Source organism: Knufia obscura, assembly GCF_036327395.1.
Source record: "Knufia obscura strain CCFEE 5817 isolate CBS 148926 chromosome Unknown scaffold_8, whole genome shotgun sequence".
Taxonomy (NCBI): Eukaryota; Fungi; Ascomycota; class Eurotiomycetes; order Chaetothyriales; family Trichomeriaceae; genus Knufia; species Knufia obscura.
In genome coordinates, this window is record NW_027042694.1 from 88446 (window position 1) to 106386 (window position 17941).

At 52.0% G+C, this 17941-nt stretch overlaps 7 protein-coding genes across 7 annotated transcripts; 5 read left to right on the forward strand and 2 right to left on the reverse strand.

The window, feature by feature from the left end:
* Positions 1-246: 246 nt before the first annotated feature.
* RPC40 (DNA-directed RNA polymerase core subunit rpc40) lies at positions 247-1380 on the forward strand (the record flags this gene model as incomplete). The annotated part of the gene is made up of 1 exon (XM_064875251.1): positions 247-1380. The coding sequence occupies one exon, from the start codon at positions 247-249 to the stop codon at positions 1378-1380; it is 1134 nt and encodes a 377-aa protein (XP_064728516.1).
* Positions 1381-2288: 908 nt separating this feature from the next.
* PMZ80_006842 (uncharacterized protein) lies at positions 2289-3517 on the reverse strand (the record flags this gene model as incomplete). Its single annotated transcript, XM_064875252.1, has 2 exons — positions 2289-3234; positions 3264-3517. 2 exons carry the CDS (start codon positions 3515-3517, stop codon positions 2289-2291), a joined length of 1200 nt encoding a protein of 399 aa, XP_064728517.1.
* Positions 3518-4685: 1168 nt separating this feature from the next.
* PMZ80_006843 (uncharacterized protein) lies at positions 4686-6571 on the forward strand (the record flags this gene model as incomplete). The annotated part of the gene is made up of 3 exons (XM_064875253.1): positions 4686-4927; positions 4978-5265; positions 5314-6571. 3 exons carry the CDS (start codon positions 4686-4688, stop codon positions 6569-6571), a joined length of 1788 nt encoding a protein of 595 aa, XP_064728518.1.
* A 1295-nt stretch (positions 6572-7866) lies between these two features.
* On the forward strand, positions 7867-9501 carry PMZ80_006844 (uncharacterized protein; the record flags this gene model as incomplete). Its single annotated transcript, XM_064875254.1, has 1 exon — positions 7867-9501. One exon carries the CDS (start codon positions 7867-7869, stop codon positions 9499-9501), a length of 1635 nt encoding a protein of 544 aa, XP_064728519.1.
* A 1039-nt stretch (positions 9502-10540) lies between these two features.
* Positions 10541-12864, forward strand: PMZ80_006845 (uncharacterized protein; the record flags this gene model as incomplete). Its single annotated transcript, XM_064875255.1, has 2 exons — positions 10541-12019; positions 12067-12864. 2 exons carry the CDS (start codon positions 10541-10543, stop codon positions 12862-12864), a joined length of 2277 nt encoding a protein of 758 aa, XP_064728520.1.
* A 934-nt stretch (positions 12865-13798) lies between these two features.
* Positions 13799-14062, reverse strand: PMZ80_006846 (uncharacterized protein; the record flags this gene model as incomplete). The annotated part of the gene is made up of 1 exon (XM_064875256.1): positions 13799-14062. One exon carries the CDS (start codon positions 14060-14062, stop codon positions 13799-13801), a length of 264 nt encoding a protein of 87 aa, XP_064728521.1.
* Positions 14063-14844: 782 nt separating this feature from the next.
* On the forward strand, positions 14845-16194 carry PTC7 (Protein phosphatase 2C 7; the record flags this gene model as incomplete). The annotated part of the gene is made up of 1 exon (XM_064875257.1): positions 14845-16194. One exon carries the CDS (start codon positions 14845-14847, stop codon positions 16192-16194), a length of 1350 nt encoding a protein of 449 aa, XP_064728522.1.
* Positions 16195-17941: the final 1747 nt, after the last annotated feature.

Consider the following 17941-nt stretch of genomic DNA (forward strand, 5'->3'; position numbering starts at 1 on the left):
CGTGGTCTGGGGAGGCAAAGGCACGATGCGATTTGACTTTCAAGTGGTCCATGATGTCGACCATCAATTCGAGCTCTCTTATTGGTTGAGTACGAGAATGACTTGAGGGTGCTGGATTTGGACTAGCTCACTTTGTCTCGGATAAACCATGGCAGTCGCAACCGCGGTCTCAAAAAAGTTGTCGAAGTCTATGCGGGCAATTGCGACGCACTTACCAGCACCTGCCTCAACCCTCCAACCACAATCATGGCGCCCTCAAGGGCAGAACCTCCTAAGACCTCAGAAGCAGAACTCCAGAAGCGCAAAACAGTAGGGATAAATCCCGAAACCGTCACAAACATCACCTCAACCGACTTCCCAGGCCACCACCCCGGCGAAGACGCAGCATGGTCAATCGACAAATTCGCAAACGGCCTCACAGTCCAGTTCCACAAGAATGAGCCCGACAACGCCGAGTTCTCCCTCGTAGGCATAGACGCCAGCATAGCAAATGCATTCAGAAGGATCCTCATCGCAGAAGTGCCTACGTTAGCGATCGAGACATGCTACATAAACGACAATACCTCTGTCATCGCCGATGAGGTACTTGCACACAGACTAGGTCTCATACCACTAAAGGCCAGCCTTGAGGGTTTGAAGTTCATGAAATGGTACATAAAAGGTGATCCTGAGAACGGTATCGAAGGCATGTCTCCATCAGACTACAACACAATAGTCCTCGAATTAAAGATAAAATGCGAGTGGAAACCTAATCCACCTGACGAAGGCGAGCCAGAGGAGAAATACAACCACAGCAGTGTCTATGCGCGGGACATAGTCTGGACTCCGCTCGGCCAGCAGGGCGAACGATTTAAGGAGTGTCCAGTGCAGCCGGTTAACCCCGGGATATTGATCGCGAAGTTGAGACCTGGGCAGGAAATTCACGTGGTTATGCATGCACATTTGGGCAAGGGAGCAGATCATGCCAAGTTCAGTCCGGTCGGGACTGCGACATATCGACTGTTGCCGAAGATCGATATCGTGAAACCAATTCTGGGTTCTGATGCGAGGAAGTTCCAGAAGTGCTTTGCAAAGGGCGTGATCGAGGTTGAGAGGGTCACGCCACAAGACAGAACGAGTGCTGAGCCGGCATATCATGGCAGAGAAGGAGATGAGAAGGCTGTGGTGAAGAATCCTATGCTTGACACAGTGAGCAGGGAGTGCTTGAGGCATGACGAGTTCAAGGGGAAGGTCAAGTTGGGAAGAGTGCAGGACCATTTCATCTTCTCGGTAGAAAGCACAGGGCAGTTCGCTAGTGATCTGCTATTTTTGGAGAGTGTCAAGGTGCTGAAGTACAAGGCCAAGAGTCTGTTGAGGGCGCTGGACAAGTATGAGAGATGAGTACAATCAAGGAGAAAAGAACGATGTCATGTTTTGTGACCAAGATACCACTGCATAGCGAGCGGCGTCTGGGTTAAATTGCTTTCATGGATATAAGCTGCAAGGAGATATCGACACATATGATGTCAAAGCTTGCTGACTGCACCTGTGTGCAATATGACGGTTGGTGCAGAATCCTCCACATTTCCCAGATCAGATGAGAGCCTGGAAGGTTGGTTCTGAGAGGCGCCAAAGCGCTGATGAAATAGCACCATCGGTGTTGATCAGGTATACCAGCCTCGACTTGTCCGAATCAATGCTTCTTCGCCTGCGCCTCTTGTTTGCGCTCCTTACATGCAGGGCATTCTTCGGTCTTGAGATGTACCTTTACGTCCCTTGCACAATATCTCTGGTGCTTAGCCTGGTGCTTAGTACACACTCCATTTTGCACCCGGCAATTGCCTTTGCCCGCATCCTTGAGTGGGCAATGGTGCTTCGTTGATCTCTTGAGTGCTCCGGGCATTGTGGCAGAGGGTGTGTAGAAGAAGGGTTGCTGGGCTTCTAAGAGGTGTTCTTCGAGTGGGTATTTGGGTGTAATGATACCTCGGTATGGATGACAAGGACTTCGTTGGTTGAGGTGGATGCGAAGAGTCGAGACCTTATGTATGGCATGGCCTAGGTGACGGACGAGGTCGAAGCCTCTCGCTGTCATGTCAATCAATGAGCTTCGTCAGTGCCAACTGCGCAGCCAAAGGTGACACCGGGGGGGGTCACCATCGACGAACCGTGTTCATTTTCCGATGTTGTTAGCGACGCTTTTCGGCGGAGAAAGGACAGTTTGGATAGGAGAAAGAAGCAGCTGATGAAATGTCATTGGCACGTGCTAAGGGCACAATTCGCATTGGAATTTGGATATCACTCACACGTTTCTATGTGGATTTAGGCTTGATCTCTGACCATTCCTTGAGCATTTGATCGGCTTCCTCCTGCTGCTCAGCTGAATGAATGCCAGACAATGCGAACCGAAACAATCGTCTTGCAAGCCTACATTCGGGTTTGTATGCGAAGCGCATATAGGTCGCACCTGCGGCGTCCTCGAAGGATTGCTTCAATTGTTGGTTTTCCACCGTGGCAGGAGTCTCGTTGGCTTGTCGCTCATCTTCGTCTTCACCGTCTCTCCAGCCCCATAGCCACATGGGCGGCGTACAGGCCACAAATACAGAGGCGAACACAGCATCGTCCCAGTCGAGGACAGCAGATATCGGTGCTGTCTCGTTGGAGATGTCGACAAGTATATTGTACACTTCGAGATCGAGGTGGCATAGTGTCAACGGTGTGTCTTCGAAACATCCAAGACGGTAGAGATCTTCTGTCATAGACAGGAAGGATCGGTCGTACGGTGCACGGAAGTCGTAAGGGTCAGCGAGATCTCTGTTGAGCCGGAACTGGAAGATCTCTAGTAAACCCTGGAACGCAGCCTTTGCTTGTGTTTGCTTGTGGTAGGGCTCAGTCTTGAGTGGAATTGTCTCGAAAATTGTCGTGATGAAGGTTTGAATGTTGAAAGACCAGGAGTCGTCCAGCAGTTCTGCTTGTGCCGGCACCAGCTTGCCGATGCGGTTACCATTGATCGTTGTGATGTTGTTATAGAAACGACCTAATTGTCGTGCAGCTGCAAGACGACTTTGGTGCGACATTGCAGGATACTCGTGCAGGACAGGGCGGCCGGGCGCACGTTCTTGAATGATATATGGTTTCGTCAGGGCGTTGTCGCTGGAACAGTCAAACGCAACCACCTTTGGTACTGGTAGCTCTGGGTATTGATAGACGAAACGGAGAGGCGCCAAGTGGTCGGTCAAAGTAGTGAGATCTGGGAATCTGGGTCACGCAGCACATAATGCTGCGACCTCTTTGACTCGGGAGCATTGAAGGAGATTCCAGTTATGCGATTGTAGGACCCGCCATGCATCCGTTCGACAGCGATCTGTTCCTTCTCCAGGCCTGGCCATGTTTTCTGCACTATCTCTTCCACACAATGTTGGTAGGTCTCGAATGCTTGCTGTGAATAAACCAATGTCGAGGTATCGGAGGCCCCATCATCATCTGATGAAGGCGATGGTGACCTCGACACGGCATCGTTGCCACTGTTCCAGTCAGTCATCTTCAAATGCTGGGTGTTTCCACGAATTGAGTTATGATTGATTAGCGAAGAAGGTAGTCTCAGACCGGTCTCAGCCACGTCTTCACGAGCTGACAGAGATTCTGGCAAGAGCCGAGCTACATCTGCAAAGGTGGAAAGACGGGTTAAATCAGAAATTCTGCACCTTGCAAACCGAGTCCGGGTGTAGAGCCACGTTTGTCACTAGTTGTCCTCGTCGTTTGCTTAGTTGAAAGTGTCCGCGTCAGGCACGACCATTGCAGGCAACACCTGTGTGTGCGTTCTGCCAGCACATATAGCGTACTGCCATGACATAAAAGGGCAGGTTTCGCAATAGAGCGCATAATGGCAGTGACACTGGCGATGGAAGTCGAAACTGGATAGACGCGTCGTGCTCAAGAAGAGCTGGACGATGACGCAGGAAGGTTAGCCGAGATTTATCGTGCATCATCTGTCACTGCCAACAGGTCTCGGTCACCTTGTGTGTGCTGGTCTTCCGAGGTACCTTCCATCAACTGAACGACATCAACATAAATATGGATACCTGAAGCTCGACCTGCAGACGACCTGCAGCCAAGTGCTTGGCCAAGAAGATGGCGGATCAGATAACTCTAGATATGATCAATTTTTCTTTTGCTGCAGTCGCACTATTCCTATCAGATGCTTGATCTCCGTCGGCGGCTAAAGCTAGGGCATTGTCAAGGAAGAGCTGTTCCACTCAAGCTACAATATCGTCCTCAATGGATATACAATTATTCACGAAGCCACATGTCGAGCAGCCGGACCCCTTGCCGGGAAGATCTCCAGCTCCTCGAACCACGCACCGGGCTCCCGTTGATTATCGAGTCGAATCCAGCACAAGCGGCGTCGTTCGCTCGATCATACTGTCTCTACCGGACAGAAGAACGCCTATGATGACCGATGTCCCATTCCCTTGCCCTGTCACCATGTGCCTGTCCCATACGGTCCACCCTCGTCTGGCCTGTGGCTTCAGCTGCAAGCACGATCTCATCTGCCAAGCAGACCGTCTTAGGCTGCTGCGCGAATTATTTGCGAAGTCGGCTTCTATAAATTCGACGTCTGGCCCATCCTGAGCATAGCTTCGACCTCAATTCACTCGTAAATTGCAGAACAACTAGCAGCTCCATCTGTTTTAGCAGTGTTTGCAGAGATGGGCTTCCTATTCCTGCCAAAGATCACCTCCAGCGAGGAGAGGTCCCCATCCATCACGTCAAATACCGCCCCTCCTCAAGACGAAAAGACGGTGCACGGTACAACACGGCCTGCAGAAGACCAGCTCTCTGAGGAAGCTGGGCAAAGTGCCTTCGACAAAGAAACCCAAGCTGGGGTCAAGAGAGTGCAAGCTCTTGCGACGGTATGGAGTAAATCCAGCTTGATAGCAGCGTACGCTTTGTGAGTGATCGAGCAGCTCAAGTCATTGTTCTCGAGCTAATCTTTCGAAGCATCTGGCTTATCTATGTTGTCACCTCCCTTGAGGAAGTGATCATTCGAGCACTAAACCCATATGTTACAAGCGATTTCTCGCTGCACTCCCTTACAGCAGCTACCGGGATCATGTCGTACATCATCGGAGGTCTTACCAAGATTCCCATTGCGAAGATATTGGACACATGGGGTCGACCTCAGGGTATGGCACTCACGCTTTTCCTCTGGATCGTTGGCTTCATTATGATGGCTGGTTGCAAGAATGTTGAGACATACGCTGCAGCTCAAGTCTTCTCCGCTGTTGGGTAAGTGCTTCTTAGCGCTAGGAAATTCTGTTGCTGAACCCCTCGCAGAGCACAAGGAGTCAGCTATTGTATGACTGTCTTCATTTCCGACACCAGTTCGCTCCGCAACCGTGGGCTAATGCTAGCATTTGCTACATCGCCATACATCTTCACGACGTTTGCTGGAGGTCCAGCATCCGAAAGCGTTTTGTCCCCAGGCGGCATTGGCTGGCGCTGGGGTTTCGGCATCTTCACCCTCATCATTCCAGCGGTGGTTCTTCCACTGATATTCATATTCTGGTTTAATCAGCGCAAAGCCAAAAAGCAGGGCGTTCTTGTCGAGAAGCACAGCAAGCTAACTGTGGGCTCTCTCAAACGATACGCCATTGAGGTCGACCTGCCCGGAATTCTCATCCTTGCCGCTGGCATGGCACTCTTCTTGCTGCCATTCTCACTCTACTCTTACCAACCTGAGGGTTGGCAGTCTCCTATGGTGATCAGTATGATTGTCGTGGGTGGGGTGCTCCTGATCTTCTTCGCCGTATATGAGCGGTTCTTCGCTGTCAAGACATTCATCCCACTCAGCTTACTGAGCGATCGGACGGTCTTCTTTGGCGGAATGATGTTCGTCTTCAACTATGCTGCCAGTGCAATTTGGGGAGGATACTTCTACAGTATGCTTCAGGTCGTTTGGGCCTTGTCAGTGACCGAAGCCAGCTACATCTCCTCAATCTTCCGGGTAGGTCAGTGCCTTTGGTGCCTGGGCGTTGGTCTAGCCATCAGGTACTCGGGGAGATTCAAGTGGCTCGCGGTCTATGTTGGAATGCCGTTCAACATGCTCGCCATTGGTCTTATGATTTACTTCCGAAGATCTGATCAAGACATCGGTTTCATCGCGCTGACACAGATTCTCGTCTCCTTCGCAGGTGGTACGATTGTTATCTGCGGTGAGTTAGCAATGATGGCACCTTCAGACCAGCAGCATCTGGCCGTCATACTCGCCATCCTCAATTTGTTCGCTTCTATTGGAAGTGCCATAGGAGGGACAATATCGACAACGATCTGGACTTCGCTATTCTACCGGAAGCTCGTGCAATACATGCCAGCAGGAAGCGACGCGGCATCGACCTATGCCAGCCTGGTCACCCAATTATCCTACGAGGAGGGAAGTCCGGAACGTGAAGCTATTAACCGGGCTTATGGCGAGACACAAAGGTATATGCTCATCACGTCGCTTTGTTTCGTGGCCATTGCGTACGTTTGTGTCTTCTTGTGGAGGGACATCTCAGTCAAGAATCTTAAGCAGGTTAAGGGAAGAGTTATCTAGAACTCTCTAGGCAGGAGCGTCAAAGGACGCTGCGGCGACTGCGTCAACACTAAGGTCACGGCAAGTACTAGGTACCTCAGTTCCACGGCTGGCAGCAGCAATCTATTTGCTATTCCCTTTGAGCCTCTGTGTTCGACCACTTCCTTCGACCTTGCTTGCCTTTGTTACCGGTTCCTCTAGTAACGTAGATCTGCACAGGATTCGACCTGTACAACGTGCAACAGTCACCATGCGTTTTGACAGAACTAAGTCCAAGCATGGTGGGCATTGAATCGTGGTTTATCATGCAGTCACCTACATTATCGTCTCACTTCAACATTCCACAGATTTATTCAGTAGCCGGCAAATCTAACAATTGACCGCACCTAACGTTCGTTCTCGTTGTTGAATAGAACAGCTGTGTGTGGTCAGACGTGGCAAGCTAACTGAAAGTCCGCACTGGATATGGCATCCTGGATGCACATCTCTGCCTCGATGCTAAACCGTGTAGCTTTCCGAACAACGCCGAGAGAGGAAGCTGCCAACCTTGATTGACTCGTGCAACGGCCGCCTAGGAAATTATCTGATAATCTTGAACATATCACTGCATGAGCTAGCGAGCGCTTGCAAATTATGGCAAGCTCGACCGACATGCAGAATTGACAAGCTGCGGTGCATGCAGGCCTACCATCCACCAGGATTCGATCGTCCTCTTGGCGTGACAGCGCATTGGCCGGAGATCCGGTGTGGAGATTGATAAGATAAAATTTTCACCCTAGCTTTGTCTACGGCTGCTCGCTACGATATCAAACCATCTCCTTCCTTTCTTTCCAAAGTCTGGTCTTGCATCGAGAGGAGTCTCACATCTTCTTCCCACGGCAACACTTGTCCAAGCTTCCTCCACTTCCTGGCGCCATGCAACGTTACCCCACATGAGCTCCATTCTGGCGCTCAGCAAGGGTGCAGATGGTCGACATGTTTAACAACATGTCGGAGCACGACTGAGTCGACGATCAAAACACGAGTACGGACGATGATCCCATCGTGCCCTCCGATATCGCACGTGGCGTTCAGCCGCCTATGTCAGCTCACAGTTTGTACTTCCACCCGAGCTCGATGCCAGATGATTGATGAAAATCTCATCTTATCTGATCTGGTCTCACAGACACGTGAGCACTATTCGCGAGTCCTTTCACACGTGCTATCAGGCCATACACAAGCAGGAAGTGCTTTTTCGAGGTCCAATACTGAGACGCTGCAAACATACGTCGTCTCCTTTGAGCTCCGGCGGACCACCCACAGCAGCTCGCTTCAAGATGTATCACCAGACAGCACTACCACTCCAGAAGTCAGCTCCGAAGCCTCACAGAGTCCTTGTCGTTGGTGGCTGCTATGCTGGCCTTGCCGCCGCCACAAATCTGCTTGACCTGTGTGAAGGAAGAGCTCCAAGGTTTACTCCCGGTTCAGAGGCAACCCGACAGCAGCTGCCAGTCAAGATCACAATCATCGACGAGCGCAACGGTTTCTATCATGTCATTGGCTCGCCATTAGCTCTTGCAAGCTCAGAATATTCTCACAAGGCATGGACGAGGTTTTGCGATGTACCGGCCCTTCAGCATCCGGCCATCAATATGGTGCATGGCAGCGTTACTCAGGTTGACCTGGACAATAGAACTGCCACAGTTGCACCCAACGACAGCTCAGACCTGGTACAGCATGAGTATGATTACCTGATAGCCGCTTCTGGCCTCCGTCGTGTTTGGCCTGTTGTCCCTCAGCAGGTGGCCAGAGAAAATTACCTCAAGGAAGCTGAAAGCCACATTAATGCTGTTCGGGCAGCGAAGCATGGTGTTGTGGTTATTGGTGGAGGAGCTGTAGGCATTGAAATGGCGGCTGAGCTCAAAGCTGTCGAACGGACCACGCGAGTCACGCTCATTCATTCGAGAGACCGCCTTCTGAGCTCCGAACCGCTCCCGGACGACTTCAAAGACGAAACCCTCTCGTTACTCCGTAGCGTCGGCGTCGAAGTCATCACAGGCAAGCGAGTCCAGTCTGAGGCTGTCAATGAAACCGACAAGACCACGATTATCAAGCTATCCGATGGTTCGACATTAGCAGCATCTCATGTCATCAATGCTATTTCTCGATCGAGTCCCACAACCACATACCTTCCACCGTCTGTCCTAGATGGAGAAGGCTACGTGAAGATCAAGCCGTCACTGCAGTTCCATGATGAGCATCACTTCGCCGCAGGCGATATAGCACTCTGGTCTGGGATCAAGCGGTGCGGTGCAGCAATGCACATGGGCTCCTATTGCGCACATAACATCCATCAGCACATCCTCTCCATTACTCCTTCATCACCACGGCCATCCTCGCCAATCATGCGTCGCGTATCCGACTCGTTCAATGACATAGCTAGTAGCTATACACCACAGTACAAGGAGCTGACCGAACACCCAGCCGTGATTGGAATCGCCATAGGTACGACAGCAGCTGCGTATTCGCCGACCGAAGGCATCAAGAGTGGAGCAGAGGTGCTCAAGTACATGTTTGGTGACGACCTCGGGTTCAGTATATGTTACAACTACATGCAACTCGGTCGGGCACCGCCGTCGACCGTCGAACCCACCAGCGCCACGCCCATCGATCTGGAGACCACAGATGAGGTGCCCCCAGGCACTGAGCAAAATGAGCAAACCACACCAACACTATCCACTACATCGACATCTAGCGAGGCGGGCGTAGAACCTCAAACACCGATTGATGCGGTCGGCAACGCGGAAGTGACGAACTTCGAGGCGCTGCAGAAATCACCGAGCAACCCGGATGATGTCGATATCGCGGGCATCGTAGAGGAGATCAGGAGAAGCTCAATTAGCACTTCGGGACCTAGACCAGAGAAGATCTTCAAGCAAAGCGCGTTCAAGCGAAGTACCGAAGCAGTGTAAGGTGGTGCCCTGGATAGAGCTTGCAAGTTGGTCATTGTGGTGTCTGTTAGGTGTTAGTAGGTAGCCGGCTCGTTACGACCACTTTCCATTTGAATGTTTTTGTCCCGTCATCATTATTTGGTTCCTGAGTAGACCATATAGTAGTTTCAGAGACATGTCGATATGCCGCCTATGATTTTTCACATGCTCGAGGCCGATGTGTCAGGACAGTATTCTTTGTTTGCTTGCAACATCACAGCGTACGCACATCAGCATTGCTTTGCCAGATCTTATCACAAGCATCACCGAGTCAGAGTGATGAAACTCTCGCATCAGCGTCCTTGGAGAGACTCGAGTCTTCCTAGATGATGCGCAAAGCATGAACGCGTGCCACCGGCAGTGCTTGAGAGGATGACTACTTTAAATGCCTGAGGCATTCGAGATCGGTGCGCGGAGAAGACCTCTGCGACCCCATGACGCGCCGGCTTCCAGCACAAGTTGAAGTCGTGCACTGCGCTGCGAGTCCAAGAGTGTTTTCTGTTCCTGCTCTGTTCACAACAAACCACAATCGCAGAATCTTCGAAGTTGCAAATCTACTGCTTCATAAACCAGCTTTAACCTGCCAACCGAGGTCACTTTACCTGGTCCAATTCCTTGAAATACTTTGAGAAGCAAAGGGCTGTGTTGACAGACAATACACACCCAATCCACAAATTCTACTACTCTACTCCTTCTACATCTGCTGCTCTCTCGACGAGTCTGCTCATTCGTTGACCAGGCTAGAAAGCACACGCCTCCACATCATTCTGAATACACAACTTTGGTGGGAGCGCCTTCGAAGATAGCTCGCTGTCGGTCGCCGGCGATCCCCTCACCACCCTGACACATCTCTTGAAACACAAGTCAAGAAATACAAAATCATCGGCGCCAGTGGTCAGAAAAGATCTGCCAACGCAAGAGCCGCTTGGTCGCAGCTTCGTGGGCTGTGCCACAGGCACAACATAGATCTACCAGAAAGGACGCCGCACACCTGCAAGGACTGATCGCGTAGTCAGAAGAGATGGACTCGCCAGCAGATGCGCTTCTTGCGCTGTCAAACACCGCTGCTGCCATTGCAGACTCTAATGAACAACCGCATGAGGACGATGACCGGTCGAGTAGTCTTAGTGAGCTCGAGATCGACGATGCGCCGGATAACGTAGAAATGCGAGACGACGACGAGGGTGACGACGAAGACGAGGAAGAAGATCAGGATCAGGAAGAGCCGGTAATACAAGATACGACAATGGTCGATGGTGATTCAGAAGCGGAAACAGAGCGACTGGAAGAGTCACCAGATAAAACAACAAAAAAAGTGTTTCAGATAAGTCCTAGCAAGCTGGCTCAGACAATGACCGCCTCCGATGATGTGCGCCCTGAAATCGAGGAACTTACGAACAGCGGGGCTTCTTCGCCTATCACACCTCCCGAGGACTCCCCACTGGATGACCTGAGTGAAGCTGAAGACTTGGAAGAGCCAGCTAACCCGTTGGATATCTTGTCACAAGCTGCTACAGTTACGAACAAGCGCAAGAGACTAAGCGACGTACTCGACATAACTAGCGAAGAGAGACCGAGGAAACGCAGGACACAGTCTCTCAGCGACCCCGAAGAGGAGTCCGAGTCGGAACCTGAGAGCGAAAAGAGTGAGGTCGAGAAGCCAGAAGCTGCCACACGCGAATCTACCGTCGAGGCCGAAGATCCTGAAGCGCAAGAAAAGGACCAAAAGCCGGCAGAGGTACCAGTCGAGGACAAAGCAGAAGAATTGAGCTTGAGCGACTCCTCCAAGAACAAGAAGCCAGAGCAGTATACCAGGTCAAGAAGTAGCAGGAGAGGCAAAGACCCAGAGGAAGCACAAGAAGATGAAGAGAACGAGGCCGAAGCCTCTGACGAAGAAGCCGAAGGCGACGATGTTGATGCTGTAGCAAAGACCGAAGAAGAGCAGGCAAAAAGAGCTGCGGCTATGGATGCTCTCACAGCACTCGAGAAACACTTCGCAACACTGAGAGACAAGCTCTACGATGAGAAGATCTCTCAGCTGAATCTCGAGCTAAGCCAGCTATCAGCACCAGAACCTACCCATCCAGAACTGCTGAGGCAGTTCGATTGCGTGAACAAATACCGAGACGAGAAGCAAGACACAGAGCAAACATTGCTAGTTTTCAAGGTCGGAGCTCTGAAGCGAAAGAGCGTAGCAGAACGCGCTCAGATACACAGTGCTTACTTCCAGACCATACGCGATGTGCGAGAACGACACATGGAGAAAATGTCCGAACACTTCTACAGGATACAAAGGGAAAGATTCAAGTCAACTCAAGTCACACCAACATACACAATACCCTTCCCAGACAAGAAACTCGCTCAAGTCACTCAGCAAACAGCCTACAACAAGGAAGTCTCGATCCTATCTGGCGTCGCAAAATACGTCGGCTTCCCAGCTGCACCAGAGCTCACCTCCACACCAGACACCGAGCTCAATGCCGACCTGCAGAAGATGGGCGTAAGTCATCACCACTTCCCAATGATGGTACCCAGCTAACGACACAGATAACCCAATCCTCCTCACGCATCCGCAACGCAGCAGCATCAGCATCACGCCAACACGCCCTGACCTCAAACTCCTTCCACCACACAACCAGCAACGCAACATCAGCGCTATCCTCCTCCGCCGCAGCGCAACATGCAACAAGCGAACAGCAATTCATCGAGTCGACGCCATGGGCGAATCCAAACCATCCGATCCACAGACTGGACAGGCTAGGCCGGCAGAACAACAACAGGAGCCCTTTTGTAGAAACATACTCATCCACCGTGACACCATCCCAGCAGCGGAAAAGCGAATACACACCCCACAACAGCACAACCCACAACAGCGGCGGCGCAAGCACAATCCCCGAAAACCCAACGCCCCAAACGAATACGGACCTCGCCTCGTCAGCAATGAAGCAGGAGCCGGGCACAACATCTCACGCCTTCAATTTCAATCACAATCTCAGTAACGGCGTCTCCACAACAAACGGAATCGGCGACACAAGCATAAGTCCCACTGAGACAAGACGAACAATAAACAATATGCTCCAGGCTGGCGCGACGGCTGCAGCCCAACAGCAGAGTATGACTGTTACTGCGAGTGCGAGTGCGAATGCGACGCCAGCGTCGGTGTCTGAGCATGCGTATCTCGGCGCTGGGATGGGTATGAACGTGCATTCGAGTCCGCTGCAGGCGAGGGCGAGTCTGCTGAGTAGTCTTAATCGGACGGCCAGTGCGAGTCCGTTTAGGCAGGATTTGCAGAGAGAAGGGGTCGTTAGTGGAGGAAATGGGATGGGGAGATTTGGGTTCAGGTGACTTGACCTGATCTAAGTCGTCTGATGCTCTACGCATGTTGTCTGAGAGGTGGGTTGAGCGGGCACGACAGCAGATGCGATGAGGTGCGATAGGTGCGTATCATGATGAGTTTTTGTAGATAGATACCCTGTTTGAATGAGAAGAATTTCCACTTTCAAAGACATTTACAGTTTGTGATCGATCGCGGTCAATTTGGTAGCACACAACGGGGTACTGCCACTGTGCTGGATCATGGTGATAATGGCATCGCATAGGTCACTAATCGTTGTCATAGCAGAGCAGAGAACGAGGGAGCAAGGGCAGAGAAACAAACGAATCTGGGTGAGTCGTTGGAATTGCTTTGCATATGTGATACATCAAGAATATGTACAGTTTCTACAGCTTATAACATAAAGGGAATTCATCGCTTGAGATCATTCGTGTCGGCTGCTCTTGACTCAGCTGCTGGTTCGATTACAACTGAAGATACAAAGGATGGCTGGACGCTGGACCTCGCTTTGCCACGTGGCCAGTCTTGTGGCCTCTGCAACCGTTCTTCCTGGCCTAACAGAGGTGGAGGCGCCTGCTCGATAATAGTGCCTTCCACTGTTGACGGGCATGCGACGTTCTCGACGCTCACTTGCAAGGTCTCGACATCAGTGATCCTACTGGCCGCGAGGCAGGTCTCTGGCTGTCCGAGCTATATCCGCTGGTTGATTCGATGTTGTTTGCAGCTGCTGTTAGGCGGTGACCAACTCTGTTGGTACGGGATGGTTCGGCTTGCTTTCATAGTGCTGCTTTGGAATAGAGTTGGGAGGCGTATGCTTCGTCTGCCCTTCGTTGTCTGTCACGCCACGTTCGAGCTGCTTCGTTCTCACAGCCTGTCGGTCTCCGTGTCCCATATTCTCGCTGGTATTTTGTGTCTAACCGTATGTTGAGCTTCGTTGTTCACTCATTACCGGACACCATTTGTAGCTACATTGGGTGTTTTTGGTGGTGGGCCAGTCGGCACAACGACGTCTCCGAATTCTTCCTGACCGACGGCCCTGAGGGTGAAAGCAAACACACCGATGGCGAAGCTCGCTATGCAGATGCCGGTAATTGTGTTCTTGAAGAGGTAGGGACGGCGAGCGCGGATGAGAGCTGCGGATTGGGTGTAGTCGGGCTTATAGTAGGAGGAGCGTTTGAGGATTCCGGAGAGGGATGCGGAGGAGCGCATGTTGGGTGATTGGAGGTTGCGTGAGGGTGGTAAGGTGGAAGCTGGGTAGTAGAATATGTTCAGCAGTCCTAATCTGTAGGTTGTGGGTACGATTTAGTTGACGATGTGGAGGTCGGTCGAGGTGTGGTGTAATATCGAGGGAGTACTGCTAGGTCGTGAGACACTTCGGTGTCGGATAGGTGGCGATATAGCAGGTCGGTATGTGCTTCACGAGCAACAGCTGTGATGAAGGCTTCAGTCTCGATGGTTGATGGCTTCACAAGACAATTGATGCATGATTTCAATATCGAGAGCAAGTCCGAGACAAGGCTGAATATGCAAGGCTTCATCTCGGTCTCGGTCGATCTTGCCCTTGGCTGAACCGAGCAACGTTATTGCCAAATACTCGCCAATCTGAAAGGTGAGAACCTGCATCTTTTCTAGATGCAGTGAATACCATGTCACTGAGCTCTGCGTCTAGCTTCGGCTCCCTACGGTGCAAGATCTCGCCCTGCGCAAGCACCACCGCCGAGAAGCTGAAGCCCTCGCAAAGACTTGCCGCCTTTTAGCGTCATGTTGAGAGCGTTCCGCAGTTTTGCTGATCCTGGCCAAAAAGTGTATCAATCAATTCCATCCCATATCAGCTTCAAGCATCAATTTACAGGCTTTTATCGAAGCACACTCTACTCAATCCACGACTTGAGATATGGCTCTTCTAATTCTTTAAGTTGTCCACCTTCTTCTGTTCCTAGCTGGAGCAGTGTCTACTACGTGCTCCCCTTGCTCAGCACATGATCATTGGCATGGCTGCCACTGTGCCCACGAGCTGCCTCAGATCTGGCTCACAACTACTGACTAGAACCTGGACAGTCGCGCCTTTACATCATCCACAGCGTGCGGCCGAACCCTCCTTTACCGCGGAAGCGCGTGCTTACCATGTCACAGGCTTAGCCCAGAACAGCATCAAACGAGGCCTGAACAACTACAAACAGGCTCTTCCCTTTACATCCGCAGCCGCCCGCATGTCGACGGGGAGGCGACATTTCCACTCGTCGGCGCGCCTCGGCCAGAAAGCGGAAAGCGCAATCCCGCATATTAGTCTACATATCGCAGCCGCCAGTTCAGGCAAAGGCAGGAAATATGAGCCCGAAAAAAGCACCGTAGACTATATATCCAATGGCACCAATGCGCTCGGTGTCCAGTCAGCAGGAAATGTCTATCAAAGGCGCCGGAGCAGACCTGATAGTGGCGAAGATGCCTATTTTGTCGCTTCGGTCGGTGGAGAGAGAACAACGATCGCGTTGGGCGTCTGTGACGGCGTGGGAGGCTGGCAAGAGCAAGGCATTAACCCAGCCGATTTCTCCCATGGCATGTGCAGTTACATGGCTGACCACGCTTTGTCATGGTCCCCCAGCAACGACACCGAGTCGAGCACCCTTCACCCGCAAAAACTGATGCACGTTGGTTACGACGAGACTCTTTCCGACAATCAGATTCGAGCAGGAGGTGCAACAGCTTGTGTTGCAGTTGCAGACGGGTCAGGACGCTTGCGTACGGCTAATCTAGGCGATTCCGGATTCATACAGCTCAGACTCGGGACGGTGCACCAGTACTCAGTACCTCAGACACACGCCTTCAATACGCCCTACCAGTTGAGCAAGACACCGCCTGAGATTATGACTCAAGCTGCCATTTTCGGTGGTTTGCCGCTGAACGACAGCCCTGACCGTGCTGATGTGAGCGATACCCAACTCCAGCACGGCGATGTAGTCGTGTTTGCAACGGATGGGGTGTGGGATAACCTCTCGAGTCAAGACATCCTCACCATCGTATCTCAGCAAATGCGGGAGCGAGGTGCATGGGAGAGAACTGAAGATAAGGGCATTACAATGTCAAGTACAGTCTCGTCACTAGTACATGGAACAAAAGAGCAGGCCAATTGGAGCCTCCAATCAGCAATAGCAAGCAATATCGTCGGAGAAGCAAAAGTTGCGAGCATGGATCGCAAAAGAGATGGGCCATTCGCCAGGGCGGTACAAAGGGAGTACCCAATGGACAGGTGGCATGGAGGCAAGGTAGACGACATCACAGCTATAGTCCTAATTGCAGTCGAAGACAAGCAGCAAGAAGAGAAGCTGAAGGCGAAGCTATAAAGGAACTATCTCCGGTATGTAGGAGATCATTGAAACATAGCGAAGGCGTTCTAGCAAGAGGAGTTGATACCCATATATGTATTCACCAATGTAAGTATACCTCAATCTGCAATTGCCAACTACCGGCGGCTTGACACGTCTTACCATGGCCGCCTACTACCACCAGTGGGCGCGAGTACGATACACATCCAATACCTGCATGGGGGACTGCTGTCACAAGGAAAGCACGACCCAGAACGAGGAAGGTATGACCCACCAAACGTCCCTTCCCTCCCTGCCTGTGCAGCGTAGGTAAGGTAGGAGCGTCCCACTGTCCATGGCAGTCACAACCTATCAAAGAGGAAGGCACAACCACCGATCGTACCTGCCTAGTACTAACCACCGCTAGACGGAAGGCACGATGCACATCAAAGAAGGCACGACTTGCCGCTCGTGCCTGCCTCCTATCACAAGAGAAGAGCCGGAAGCTGCGTCATTCTGTTATGGCAAGTCCGACCCCCAATTCGCACCTGTCTACCGTACTGGGAAGACCCGAGGAAGGCACGATCCAGCAGGAGGAAAGTACGAACCATTGATCGCGCCTTCCCTCCAAATTTGAGTAGAAAGAGGAATGTGCGGCCCACTGTTATGGCAGGCACGACTCATCAATCGCACCTGCCTGCTGTACTAGGAGGGTCCAGGGAAGGCACGAACCGCCGGTCGTGCCAGCCTTCCACTTGTCCATGAAGAGGAAGGTGCGTTCCACAATCTGTGGCAGTCACAACCCGTCACGAAGGAAGGCACGACGCGCCAATCGCACCTGCCTACTATGTCGAGACGACGTAAGGAAGGTGCCTCCCGCTATTGATGGCAGGCACGACCAACAATAAAGGAAGGCGCGACGCATCGATCGTACCTGCCTGCTGTGCTGAGAAGACTCGGGGAAGGTGCGACTCGGGAGGAGGGAAGTTGCGACCAGCCGATCGTGACTGCCTTTCGTACTTTACGGATGAGAGGAAGGCGCGACCAATGGATCGTGCCTGCCTGCCTACCATCGTCAGGAATCAACGGAAGGTGCGTCCCGCGGCTCGGCAGGCACGACCAACAAGGAAAGAAGGCAGGCGCGACACGACGACAGCACCTTCCTCTGGCTGAACACGGATGCACGGAAGTCGCGACCAACATAAGCAAAGTGCGATACGCAGGTCGCACCTTCCCGATCTACTAGAGGTTGTGAGGAAATCACGACTCAGATTGTTGTGCCTTTCCTCTGTACTTTACGGGCAAGGAAGGCGCCACTCATCGGTCGTGCCTGCCATCAGATTCACAATTGGGACAAACCGAGGAAGGCACAGACGGTCGAAGGACAAGGCAGGCAGGCACGACCCTAATAGGAGGGAGGAACGACCTGTCAATCGTGCCTCCCTACTGTATCCAGAGGTACAGGGAAGGTACGAACCGGAAGCAGAGAAGTTGCGACCAGCTGCTCTCTGTTCTACGGGCGGAAGGAAGGTGCGTCTGGTGCGTCGTGCCTGCCCTCCGTGCTGTGCGGGCAAAAGGAAGGCACCACTCGTCGGTCGTGCTTACCGCCATAATCGACACGAACCCAGGAAGGCACGGCCAGTCAGGGCATACGGCAGGCACGACCCAGATAGAAGGAAGGAGCGACCTTCCAATCGTACCTGCCAATGTGATCTGTATTACTCGGGGAAGGCACGATTGACCCGATCGTGCCTGCTTCCTGGACCATTCGATACGATGGAAGGTG